We start from the raw sequence: 13340 nt of genomic DNA on the forward strand, positions 1-13340 counted from the left end.
AGCTCCGGCTTAAGCAAAATTCAACATTTAAAATGATCTGGTGAAATTTGGAATTTTGAAATATCCGCAGATATGTTCATATGGCGTAGACCTTCGGGTAGCTTCATAACATAAAACATTCTCAAGTTTGCCAGGGTGAATGTAAGGTGGTTTTAAGTCAAGATGAGGATAAATGGAATCAATTTATTTATTGACCATTGTGGATCCTTGTCTTAAATTAGCATAACTATCATAAATGAATTATTTTATTATTATAGCACAATGCATCTAGAATTGCAATTGGAAGAATAATGGTTAGCAAAGTTACGAGTCATAGATATCGTCTTCAGCCTAACATACAGCGCTATAAACGTTCACAGCCGCGTTGTTTGTTCCGTGTTGCGGCTGTTATAAAATTCTCCATAAATATACAAACACTATCGTTATGTTTCCATACTCAAAGGATTATTTCGTGTTCATTGTAGTGTTGTTCACTTGTACTGTCCTGCTAATATAGCCTGTATGTATGATTGTGTTTTAAGCTGGATGCCTTACTGACAGTCAAACATCAAAAGGTCGGTAAAATTTCTGTATAGGAAAAGTAAGTTCGTCAATTATTATACTAGAAAACTTCTAGTCTCATCTTTTGTTAGTGTCATTATGACTGTGCCTCTGTTGTCTGGTTTAACTCAGATGCTTTTACCAAAAGCTTTGAAAAATCAGTTACCGGTTACCCAAAATAAATTGATAAGGAATGTTCTTGATCTGGATCCAGGTCACATATAGGTCATGACCAGTTTTTGAAGGTTGAACGGTTACCAGTTGCAAAGAGAGTTGACAAAATTACCCTTTCTCTTGTGTTTAAAATCCATTCTGATAAGGCCCCTTTTTGTCTAGGCGAACAGTTTACTACAGTGAGTAATGTTCACAAATACCTCACTAGGTCCAGGGGCAAACTTTGTCGCTCAATTGATGGTGATGTACTGTCCCTGTTGTAAAAACACTTTTAGTTACATTGGTTGCTGTGTATGGAACTCTCTACCAAAGAACATAAGGGACACCCATTTCATTATCTGTTTAAAGCATAGAGGTAACAATCATCTCCTTAGTGCAGTTTAAATGTATTTTTCTAGTTTGTCTTTCTTAACTGCCATATGTATTCATGTTCATTTTAATGATCCCGTTTACATTTTTAGTAAATTAAGTTATAACTTTTCTATTTCTTATGTATTTTTTCCAGTCTTTAAATTGTATGCTGTAACTCTGCATTTAAATTGTATACTTTGATTATGTGTATTTATTGTGCTTATTATATAGAAACTTCAAATACACAGTGTATACATTTTTATTAGCTCACCTAAACTTGCTCAGGGTGAGATTTTAGGATCGTTGAATGTCCGTCGTCTGTCGTCCGTCGTCTGTCGTCTTGCCGTCCACACTTGTTCGTTAACACTCTTTTGGTCACATTTTTGCCACAATCATCATCAAACTTTGTCAGGATGCTTATCTAGTTGATAGCTCGGATGAGTTTGAACATGGGTCATCTCGGATGAAAAACTAGGTCACAAGAGCTAAAAATAGAAAAACCTTGTTTACACTCTAGCGGTCACATTTTTGACTCAAGTGTCATCAAACTTTGTCAGCATGCTTGTCTAAGTGACAGATCAGATGAGTTTGAACATGGGTCATCTCGGATGAAAAACTAGGTCACAGGAGCTAAAAATAGAAAAACCTTGTTAATACTCTAGTGGTTTCACTTTTTTGACTCAATTGTCATCAAACTTGGTCAGGATGCTTGTCTAGGTAATTGCTCGGATTAGTTTGAACATGGGTCATCACACATTAATAACTAGGTCACCGTAGCTTAAAATGAAACAAATCTTGTTAACACTCTCGTGGCTACTGTTTTGATCCAAGTATCCAGAAAATTGGTCTGAATGTTTGTTTTGATGATTTCTAGGTCAAGTTCGAATATGGGTCACCTGGGTAAAAGACAAGGTCACACTGCTTAAATATGGATAATCCTTGTTAACACTCTAGTGGTCACATTTTTGACTCACCTGTCATGAAACCTGGTCAGAATGCTTGTCAAGGTAATTGTTCGGATGAGTTCGATTGGTCAGGTGAGCGATCTAGAGCCATCATGACACTCTTGTATAGTAAACAACTTCTGTAATGCTTTTTTATCAGTTATTTAGTTATATTCCATATCTTTCTTTTCTGACTTTAAGTGATTATTTAATACTTATTTATTTTACTGTGATACAATTATTTACATACTTATAATTTTTCTATATCTCATAATGTCATATTTTAAGGACCACAATAGAAATAAAATCTATAATGAGTCATAACACTTTTTTATGCTATCCTTAACATATAGTGTTGATTGACATGGCTTTGTTTTTCATTCATACATGTTTGCTAAAAGTTGTGTGTATGTTTTGAAACATGTCATTGTCATGTAGATGTATACTTATGTTGAAATAAATAAATAAATAAATCCATCCATCCATCCATCTCTCTCTCTCTGTCTCTCTCTCTCTCTCTCTCTCTCTCTCTCTCTCTCTCTCTGTCTCTCTCTCTGTCTCTCTCTCTCTCTCTCTCTCTCTCTCTCTCTCTCTCTCTCTCTCTCTCTCTCTCTCTCTCTCTCTCTCTCTCTCTCTCTCTCTCTCTCTATCTATCTATCCATCCATCCATCCATCCAGAGTACTGTTTGGGACTGCGTTTAGTGATTGTCGATTGGTGATCTTTCCTTTCATACTTTACTGATGCATCGAAATACCGTTATATTATTTTTTTATTTTCTATGTGTAGTAAACATATACCATCAGGTAGCAACATTTCTTTCATATCAATACATTTAAGACTAACTTAATTATGTTAAAAACCGGAAATATTTCTTTTTCAGATTACAAATCAATAAAAAGCAAGTGTGTAACATTCATTGTGTTCCAAATTTTGAATGAATCATGTTTTCAATAAAGTTTTAAGATTTCATTAATACTAACTGATCTAACATTTGTTCATAATATCAAATATTATTTAACAATAATGATATCTTAGCTTTTCTATATGGAAAAGACAATTTGCAGTTCTACGTAATTAAAGCGTAGGATCTTTTTTCAACAAATTACAATACTGCACAAAACAATGTTTTAAACAGTAAAGATATTTGTTTTTCAAATATGACGCATGTTCTATTTTAAAGATCTCATGTAAAGCTACCCCTGCGAACGGGGACTTCTGTGCAATTCAAAATAAGATAACGAAATTTATCTTATGGACTTTGCACATGTTAAGTAGCGATTTCAGCATACATTGTGCACCACTTGAGTACTGCACAAATATCAAATATCATGGGTACGTGCAGTTATGCAGTTGTGTGCACTGACATGTGACTGTCTAGTAGTAGCTGCATAGTAATATCTTAAATGACTGAATAAAATATTAATTAGGCATTTGAATATCGAAATGGCAGGAAAAAATAACTTGATAAGTAAATCGGATAATGTTCAAGATAATTTTTCTCTTAACGGTGATTTTCATGTACAAAATAATTTTGAACCGGACTTTGTTGGCAGGGAAAATGACCTTGAAAAGTTACATAAGGAATCGGAAGTTTGTAGGATAATTGGTATATTTGGAATAAAATCAGTCGGCAAATCAAGGCTTGTGAAAGAATATTTGAACAGATTTAAACCAGGCGGAGTCAAAGTTATACATATAGATATAAAGTTGATGCCGGATATAGTGTCGTTGTATAGAAACATCTGCACAGCCTTGGAACTACTCTTTGATCAAGAGTCGACTGGATCTGACCAATGGATTCATGATATCGTGCTATTTCTAAATTCAGCACCAGGAAACGAGTTTTTATTCTTCTTTGACAATACAGAGGACTATCAAAATACTGAAAATCAAAACATTTGCTCTTCATTTTTGAGATTATGCACCACAATGGTAAAGAAATGCAGAAACGTTCAGATTTTCATCACTTCAACTACTCAAGTTCAGTTTTCTAAGCTTGGAAGAGTTTATTACGGTCATGAACTGCTACCTTTGAATGAAACTGAAGCAAGACAGCTACTGGAAAACGTGACTTCGGAGATTGATCTAGGAGACTATGAGAGTGCACTAATAACGCTTAGTGAAGGATTGCCGCTTCTGATCCTCATGATCGGATCAGAGTTAACAAAAGACGCAGGGATGATAACTCCGAAAAATATGGTCAATCTTTTACTCACTGGTAGACTCAGAGCATTGAGTAGAGAATTTTATCCAGAGGAAGATAGAGTCGGTACAGTTTTCTGACCTTTCAAAAATGTTAAAATGCATCTAAGTTAAACATAATTGTCAGTTTTAATATCTTTTTTTGTGATTTTCACGATGTTTTACTATACCTATCAAGTACCAAACGCATTCACTTTTAATTAAATCCCAAAATACATTATTTGAAATATATATATAAGTTTATAAAGATTTTATTTCATTGTATGCTTCTTTTTGGCATGTTTTAAAACACAGAAACAGAAAATACCATACTACTACTGTTGGTGTGAATACCTAAGATGCCTCCATACTGTTATTACTTTAGGTTCGAGCCACCTCGCATATATGAATTAAAGTTCTATGCAATGCGTCATATGAAGTCCTTTACATTTTCCTCTCACTCTTCTTGGTTATAGATTTATATGCTTGAAGTAATTCTGTTACGGTTTAGTTTTCTTGATTGCCAACATCATAATAATATCACACAATTGTTAAATTATTATAGTATATGTATATTTTTCATATACAATATGAAAAATAAGGTCAACAAGGAAAGGCGGCGTTCAGTAAAACCTATTTTCTGTTGTAAAATACTATGGTTGGATATTATAGCAGGAAGAAGGTTTATATTTTTATGACGTTTATATTTTCCTTTTGGGTTAATATTTTGTATTTTACCATACCAAACATACCAGGGTCAGAGTATGTAAAGAATTGTCTCAGCTCTAACTAAGATCTCAGGTATTTAACTAGTTAGAAAACGTCACAGAATGTACACTGACCAATGCAAAGCCTGAGATGTGAGACAGAGCCTAGAAAAATATAACCCTGAGCCCAGGTGTTTGTAATAACTATGTATCAAAGATATAAAAGCTGATTAAAGTAAGACCATCAACAAAATATAAACCATCCTTGACCATTTCATTCTTGGTATTACTTATTTGACACAAGAATTCAGATAAGGAGATTAAAACTATCGTAGCAAACGCAGTTTGCATGATTTATCAGGGCTTTAAAAACTTGTGGTTGTTAATTTTTTTCTCAAGTCATAAAGATTGTCAGTATTAATATAAATCATGAATGCTCTACACAACGGTTTGAAATAGAAATATATCGGTCTTAGATAAAGGGTACTTTTTCAAATTATATCATCTTGGTAAACTTAAGTTTAGTTATATGCATAAGAAATTACAATTTTGAAAAAATTCAAAGATATTGATATCACATTTCATCATATATATACATGTATATTATTGTATGGCCTACTGACCTATATTTTATGGCCCTTATCTGTTTTGTCTTAGTTTATACTAATTTGATTATTTTGTTCGATTGTATTCGAAGCTATTAGCTAATAGAAACACTCTCGAATATCTTGTATATGCATGTCTTAGTAGTTTAGTGATGGATTTATAACATATGTTCCATCCCTATACAATATTCAGTAAAACACTTACATGATTAAGGATAACAAAAATGTACAGGAGACTAATGTGAATATTTTTCTCTACTTTCCTTTAAACTATATATTAGAAAAGCGTTGTAGAGAACATACATTTTAGAAAAATTGGATACGATTTATATATAATGTCGATACATTTTGAAATTAAGAATATTAATTATCAAATCAATAGAATAACTGTTTATGCTTGTAGGAGATGTCTATAGGAAGTTTCTTGATCGACTAGATGGAGTGTATAAGAATCATCTCATTGTTTTAGAATACATCCCGGGATCATTCAGTGCTGAACAGGCACAACAAATACTTGGTACAATTTAATACAAGAACTTTAAATACATGTATATTAATTGTTCAAATTCAAGATTTTGATAAAAGAAAATGTGTATATGAACTCACAAAACATTACCTTTTAGCTCACCCGTCACAAAATGATAAGGTGATCTTTTGTGACACCGTGTAGGCTACCGTTCTTCGTCCGTCCGTGCGTTAACTGTTTCATTCTTATGACTTCTCCTCCAATACCGCTTAGCCAAATTTAATGAAACTTAGCAGGTTGTTCTTTGCATGAAGCTCTACCAACCTTGTTATAAAAATAAATTTCTTGAAGAACTCTGGTTGCCAAGACCTTGATATTTAGTATGTAGCATGATCTAGTGGTCCTCTACAAAAAATGTTCAAATTATAACCCTAGGGTCAAAAGGAGTCCCGCCCGGGGGCTCATCATTTTTATATAAATTTAAATACGGAAATCTTTAAAGAAATCTTGTTGTCAAAATCCACAAAGCCTAGAACCTTGATATTTGGTATATAACATGATTTTGTGGTCCTCTACAAAGATTGTGCAAATTATTCCCCTTCGATCAAAACGGGCCCTGCCATAGGGCTTATCGTTTTTATATAAAATTATATAGGGAAAATCTTCTTGTCAAAATCCACAAGGCGTAGGGTCTTGATATTTGGTATGTTACATGATCTAGTGGTCCTCTACAAAGATAATTCAAATTATGATCCTAGGGTCAAACGGGGCCTTGTCAGGGGGGCTCATCAGTTGCATATAAAGTTATATTGGGAAATCGTAAAAAATCTTGTCAAAATTCACAAGGCGTAGAGCCTTGATATTTGGTATGTAACTTCATCTAGTGGCCCTCTACAAAGATTGTTCAAATTAAGCCCTTAGAGTCAAAAGGAGCCAGCCAGGGGGGTGGGGGCTTATCGGTTTAACATAGAGTTTTTAAGGAAAATATAAAATATCCACTTGTCAAAATGTACAAGGCCTACAGTCGTGATGTGTAGTATGTAGCATCATCTTGTGGTCCTTTACAAAGATTGTTCAAATCATGTCCCAAGGGTTAAAAGCGGCCCCTCCAGGGAGTCATAAATTTTACATTGAGTTATATACTATGATATTTGGTGTATTACATCATCTAGTGGAACTTTGTGAAGATTTGTGAGCGATCCAGGGCCCTCTGGGCCCCTTGTTTATAAGTATTGTTTTCATTTCAAGAAAATTTGCAATAACTTTCATAAATGAAGAAAAATGATTTGCTTTAAGGCACATTACGCCTCACAAACGATTAAATTTTCCATTCTTCAGCAAACACAAATGAATTTTATAACTTATAAATCATGGTTTAAGAACATGTTAGCTGCCTGTTGCCCAAAAAAAGTTGCGTTAAATCTGAAACAATTTGTCTTTAAAAAAGCAAAATCTAAACAAAGAAGTATTTTGACTTCCATACAAAATAACAAATCGCTATAACTGTACTTATTGTCAAAAACAGCAGTAGGAAAGGATTGTTTAGTTAATTAGCAGATGAAAACTATAAAAGTACACCAAAATAGAATGCTTTCGAGAAATGAAAATAAAAATATTTCTGGGGCATAAAGGGCCTTTTTTATCAAAATTATTTTCAGAAATATTGAAAATTGATTGTTGGAACAATCGATGTATTACATATTTAACATTTTTATTGTGCAGATTGGTAATATGTTAAATCTTTTTACAAGAGGTCTGATGTCTAATATGTAGTTTAGCCATATTCATAACTAATTACTTTAAGTTCTTTCATTTTAAAACTAAATAAGCAAGATAAAAGACTTTGTTTGACTGCATGTGCTAATGATAATGAAAATCTGGCGTGAACTTAGAAAGCATTTAATGCTAAACTCTAAAAGTATCAAAATAAATGCCCTTGGAGGCTAGAAATATTAAAACAACACCGGAACTTTGAAGGACAACTTTTTACAGAAGATTTTCAAGCTGTTGATTTTGGTATTCTATCCAAACATTTATTATAAACGTATATTATAAATTTAATTTTACAGATTTAAATACAGAGGAGATGGTCATGGGGGAAATTTTACTCCCTGCACGTAGACGTCAAATACTTCATTATGACCTACATACAAAACGATTTGGAATTCAAGGAATTATACGCGAATGTATAAAGTCATTCTACATCATTAAAAATTTACCAGGTAAACACATGTCGTTTAATATGAAATTTAATTCAATACATTAAAATATAATAGTTTGACACTTGAATTAGATAAAAGAACATGAATAAATATATAAATAAAATAAAATATTAAACAAAACAGAAAGTGACGATTAAGTAGACAGGTTCCAAATGATTCTAATAAGTGTGACATAAAACTATCTAAAATAAAATAAAATTTAATATCGCTGCTTAGACAGAACATTTGCATTAATTCTCTACACTTTTTGTAAAAAAAAATTGTTTTGTCAATTACAGAAGTAAGACGAAGATACATAGAAATCTTTTCTGCTGTAATGATCAATATCTCCAAGCGTCTAAATACATCTGATTATACAAACGCTATGGCTGAATATTTTATTGAACAACCGAACTTACAAAAGCTGCTGATAGAAGTAGAGAACACTGCTCAAGACAATTACAAGTTCTTCATAGAAATGGTGACCAACTGTACCGGAATGATTGAACACTTAATGTCAGGTATGTAAACACGTAATCAGGGTACACTCAAGACAGGCATGATTAGATATATTTTAAAACGGTTTGCTTTTGTTTCATTACGCCGACAGGAATTTGTGAATCATTGATAATCATTAATGACAGCTGCTTCTTTTTTATTGTAGGAAATGGTCAAGTATTTTATAAGCACTGTTTACAGGCTGCGGAAAGGTATGGCCAGGACGATGATAAAGCAGCGATCAACATTGCTGTTGGAAGTTTATACACAAATACTACGGTAAGTTGTACACAGAAATATATACAAGCATTTGAATAATTTGTTTCTCGTTTTACATAATTTCATAGTTTAAGTTTAATTTACTGTAGACATGAGCATTTCTACCAGTCATGCATGTGTGCAAACAAAAGTAAATAAAATGTACATGTGATAAATATGTTATTTACATGATAGAAATGATAATGTATATTAAAAGAAACAGCTCACGAACATTTTGAATATGACACAATTAAAATTTACTCTAGGGAAATTTACTCGGAGGAGAAGCACACTACAAAGCAGCATTGGACATTCTAGAACCTCGAGGTGAAAGATCTTTACTTCTTGCAACAGCTTATCAAAGGGTAGGTTGGAACACACTCCTTCAAGGACAAAACACTGATGCTATAAGGTATATATCTAAAAGTGCTTAAAATATTCTTAAAGGTGACTTTGTGGACGCATATCTGCGTGTACGACTTCAAGTTGTTTACGCTTTTTTGTGTCGCCTTGAAAAAGGCGACATATAGTAGTTACTTTTGTCGGCGTCGGCGTCCCCTTTTAGCTTATCCGGAGCATGAGCCAGCCATTATAAGTCTTTTTGACTTCAAACTTGGTATGCATGCTTCCTATAATGACCCGAAGTGCAGTGCACAAGAACCGGTACTCTGCACTTCTTAATTTTTGAGTTATTGCCCTTTGTTAATTTTCATACTTTATTTTTGTCCGGGCCATTTCTCCTAAAGTATAAAAGCTATGGACTTGAAACTTCATACGATGAAAGATCTCATTAAGAAGAAGTGCAGTGTACAAGAACCGGTACTCTGCACTTCTTTCTTTTGAGTTATTGCCCTTTATTAATTTTCATACTTTATTTTTATCCAGACCATTTCTCATAATCATAAAAGCTATGGACTTGAAACTTCATAGGATGATAGATCATATTGATAAATAGTTCAGTGCATAGAAACTGCTGTTCTGCACTTCTTTTTTTTTAGTTATTGGCCTTTGTTAATTTTCATATTAGCCATTTCTTCTAAACTATATTGTTCACAAGGCGACACATCCGACTGGCGGAGTTCTAGTATGAATGAAATGATGTATTTGACACATGAACATATATTCAAGTAAGAGTTAGAATATGTTCTCTGCTAATTATACATTTTATGCATTAGTTCCTTACTTCTTGTTACTTTTCATTTCAGGCAAAAATGTCTTATCCCTTAACAAATAGATATCTAGCAATGGCTTTAATGCACGTTATCTCTCGTAAGCAAATTAATTACAAGTACATTCTTTATATCTTTTAAGATATTTCAAGAAATCATTGGCAATAACTGTGATATCGGGGGAAAAGTTCAAAGTAATTGCTGTACAATCATTAAACAGTATGGGAGTATCGTTTGCGTTTTTAGGTTTGTGTTTTCACATTTATTTTCATATAGTAACTAATTGCAGTTGTAAAAACTCCAGTTATATGTATTTCGATTAGTGAAAGACATGTTACAAATTAAAGATATGTGATTTATGTATTATTTAAAGGGATATTTACGTAAAATAATGACAAAAATATTAAAATGATCTTATATACTCAAATTACGCTAAAATTATTTCTTAAATTCTTAGCATGAATTTTCAAAAATAAATTCTACATATTTTGGGTTTAAAGAGTAAATATATCTCTATATGTTAAACGAAATTTAAACGCAAATAGAAACACAGAGTAGTTTTAAAACAAGTCATGGGACTTGAACAAACCCTGGAAGTTAAAATAACAGATATTCTGGATATTGTATGATTGAAACAAGTCTAAGTCATTCATTTGATTTGTTTTTAAACGTTCCCATAGTTCACTGTGACATCTATTGTGAAATATAAACGCTCTTAGCTGACCAACGTGGATCAAGATAGGTTACCACCATTTTGTTTCGTTATACGGAGAAAAGTTTTGTTCTTTTAACTGCCTGGTGTATCTATGTTGAGGACATTTAATTAATAATGAATAAAAATTCAAAAATAAGAAATGAAAATTTTGCCTGTGTCTCCCTTTAAAAACAATAAATGTTTCTCTTACAACCAGTTTATATGTTTTGAATGACATTGTTAATTAAGAAGTTTCCTATTTCCAAGTTTCTATTTGACAACTTCTTTTTCCTCCTTAGAGATTTTTTTCTTTCTATTATTTCATTTGAATCAAAATAATTCGTCTTTTCAGGGAAGTTCAAAGAAGCAGAAAAGTACCACTTTCAATCGTTGAAGCGGCGCCGAATGTTCCTTGGTGAGACTCATCCAGGAATAGCTGTCTGTTTTAACAACATTGGTGAAATGTATGATTTAAACGGTGACTCCGAAAAAGCAATGGAATACTATAAAAAAGGACTTGATATGAAACTACGATGCAATGCTCCTGTTTTATCGACGGTTCTCTCCCTGTGCAGTACAGCTAAAATGATGATCCCTTTAAGACAATTCAAAGAGGCTCATTCACTTCTAGATGATGGGTTTGAAAAGTTAAATAAGGAAAAGCTCCCACCGAAGGAAGCGAAAGCATGTGTCTGCCACACTAAAGGTTTGGTGTATAAAGAAGAATGTCGTTATAATGACGCTGGGGAAATGTTCCGAAAAGCAGTAGAAATTAGACAGGAGATTGCACCAAACAATACCCAGTATATTGAGAGTTTATCGCATTTGGCAGACATATATAAGATACAAGGCTATTTACCATGTAGTTTGAAATATTGTGAAAGGGTTTTACAAATTAAGGAACAAGTAATAACTTCAACGCCGCACACGTTGGTTATTGCTGATACATTCGATCGAATGGCTGACATCTACAAGAAACAAGAAAATACGCATAGATATGATGAAACCCTAGAGAAATTACAATCAGAACTTGTTCGTTTAGAGCGTGTTTTTCTTTGTCATCAAAATGAAAGAGATTTGTATAAAATACGGAATAGACTTAGGGATTTAGGAGCTACAAGGGAATAAATTTGATTTATGAAAAAAGTAGTTAATTATACGTATACCAAAAGAAAAAAAAATAGAAAATCGCTTTCTTAAAATTGGAGACCTATTACTTTGTTGAATAATATATATAAAATTGCATTACATTCTGTTAAGTTAAGAAATTTTAAAAATAGAAAGAGTATTTACATTGATAATAAAGAAAATTAGAATTATAAGATTACAAATGATGCTTCTCAATTTTAAGATGATAAAAGAGCACACCTTAAACATGTTGTAGATTGTCTCTATATATATATATATATTCACTTTTGTCAGGATTAAGTGTAAACTATAACAAGACGCAAGTATCATAGGGGACTGCTTCATTCTAACTTCTCGGAGTACACTTACTTTGATTTTTATCTAGAAAATATGTTCAAGAGCAGTGTTGATCATAAAGTATAAGTTGAACTGCTCGTATAACCTCAGTTGAAACATTTATTTATAAGCCTACCTAAGCCATCAGATGAATATGAAGAAAATAGAGGATATGTTAAAAGAATTTGTATGGAATGTAAAACAAAATTGAAAAACAAATCTGTTTAAATAAAGAAAAACACTTTATTCTGGTCAAATTAAAGTGATAGATATTAGAAGTTATATGAAAATCTTAAAAACAAAGTTGCTTAGAAATTGTATTACATGTGTGTTTAGATAATGCCACAAACTTGTACCAAATCATTTTATGTTTACAAAATCGTAAGATTTGGTAAATGTTATTGTGATAAAATTGTTTAGTTAAATTAGGTTCCGGAAAGATTTCATAAATGCTAGGGTATGATATAATGACAAAATGAATAAAGATACATGTTTAACAATTTTTACATTTGTCGTTATATTAAACCATGTATAAAAATAGATCGTGTATTTACAAATGTACTGTATGATAAAGGAATAAATGGAATAAATTATATAGTTCCGCTATTAAGAGTATTAAAGATTCTTATATACAATGGCTACAATGTAGAATAGTCCATAGAGTTTTACAAACCGTAGTGTTACTGTGTAATATAAAATAAGAAGGATTCTTTATGCAATATTGAGGATAAAACATTACATCAAGTATCTCCTGAATATCGCAATGTCAAGCCTTTATTGTATTTTTTTTTCTTCAAAAATTATCAAAATACTTTACTTTGGCTCTTTCAAACAGTAAGATTATTTTTGCGAGAACCAGAAACAGATAATTTCCAAAAGATATTCTTTACTTTGAATATAAGAAATATTTTTGTTGATACAAACGAAATAGGGTTACTCCTACATTTTCAAATTTTACTAACAGTTATCAATTGGGTTGGACAATATATGAAAATGCAAATTAAAATGAAAATAAAAGAAATTATTCGACACTTTTGAGATCGGGTATACTGTTACATTGGTTTTTTATTTGGTTCAATTGAAACTT

At 32.1% G+C, this 13340-nt stretch overlaps 1 protein-coding gene across 2 annotated transcripts; it reads left to right on the plus strand.

Moving 5' to 3' along the window:
• Positions 1–3296: 3296 nt before the first annotated feature.
• LOC132748917 (nephrocystin-3-like) lies at positions 3297–12815 on the plus strand. Of its 2 annotated transcripts, none has more exons than XM_060738587.1 (8): positions 3297–4279; positions 5907–6020; positions 8039–8191; positions 8470–8691; positions 8835–8947; positions 9193–9291; positions 10238–10341; positions 11142–11349. In XM_060738587.1, the coding sequence occupies exons 1-8, from the start codon at positions 3454–3456 to the stop codon at positions 11206–11208; spliced, it is 1698 nt and encodes a 565-aa protein (XP_060594570.1). In that variant the 5' UTR covers positions 3297–3453; the 3' UTR covers positions 11209–11349. The 2 variants fall into 2 exon arrangements, with proteins under 2 accessions (XP_060594570.1, XP_060594569.1); XM_060738586.1 differs by having other exon boundaries at positions 3310–4279; positions 9193–9338; positions 11142–12815.
• The last annotated feature ends 525 nt before the right edge of the window (positions 12816–13340 follow it).

This window comes from Ruditapes philippinarum, unplaced genomic scaffold, assembly GCF_026571515.1.
Source record: "Ruditapes philippinarum isolate M1 unplaced genomic scaffold, ASM2657151v2 ctg3005_1_1_1_1, whole genome shotgun sequence".
NCBI classification, from domain to species: Eukaryota; Metazoa; Mollusca; class Bivalvia; order Venerida; family Veneridae; genus Ruditapes; species Ruditapes philippinarum.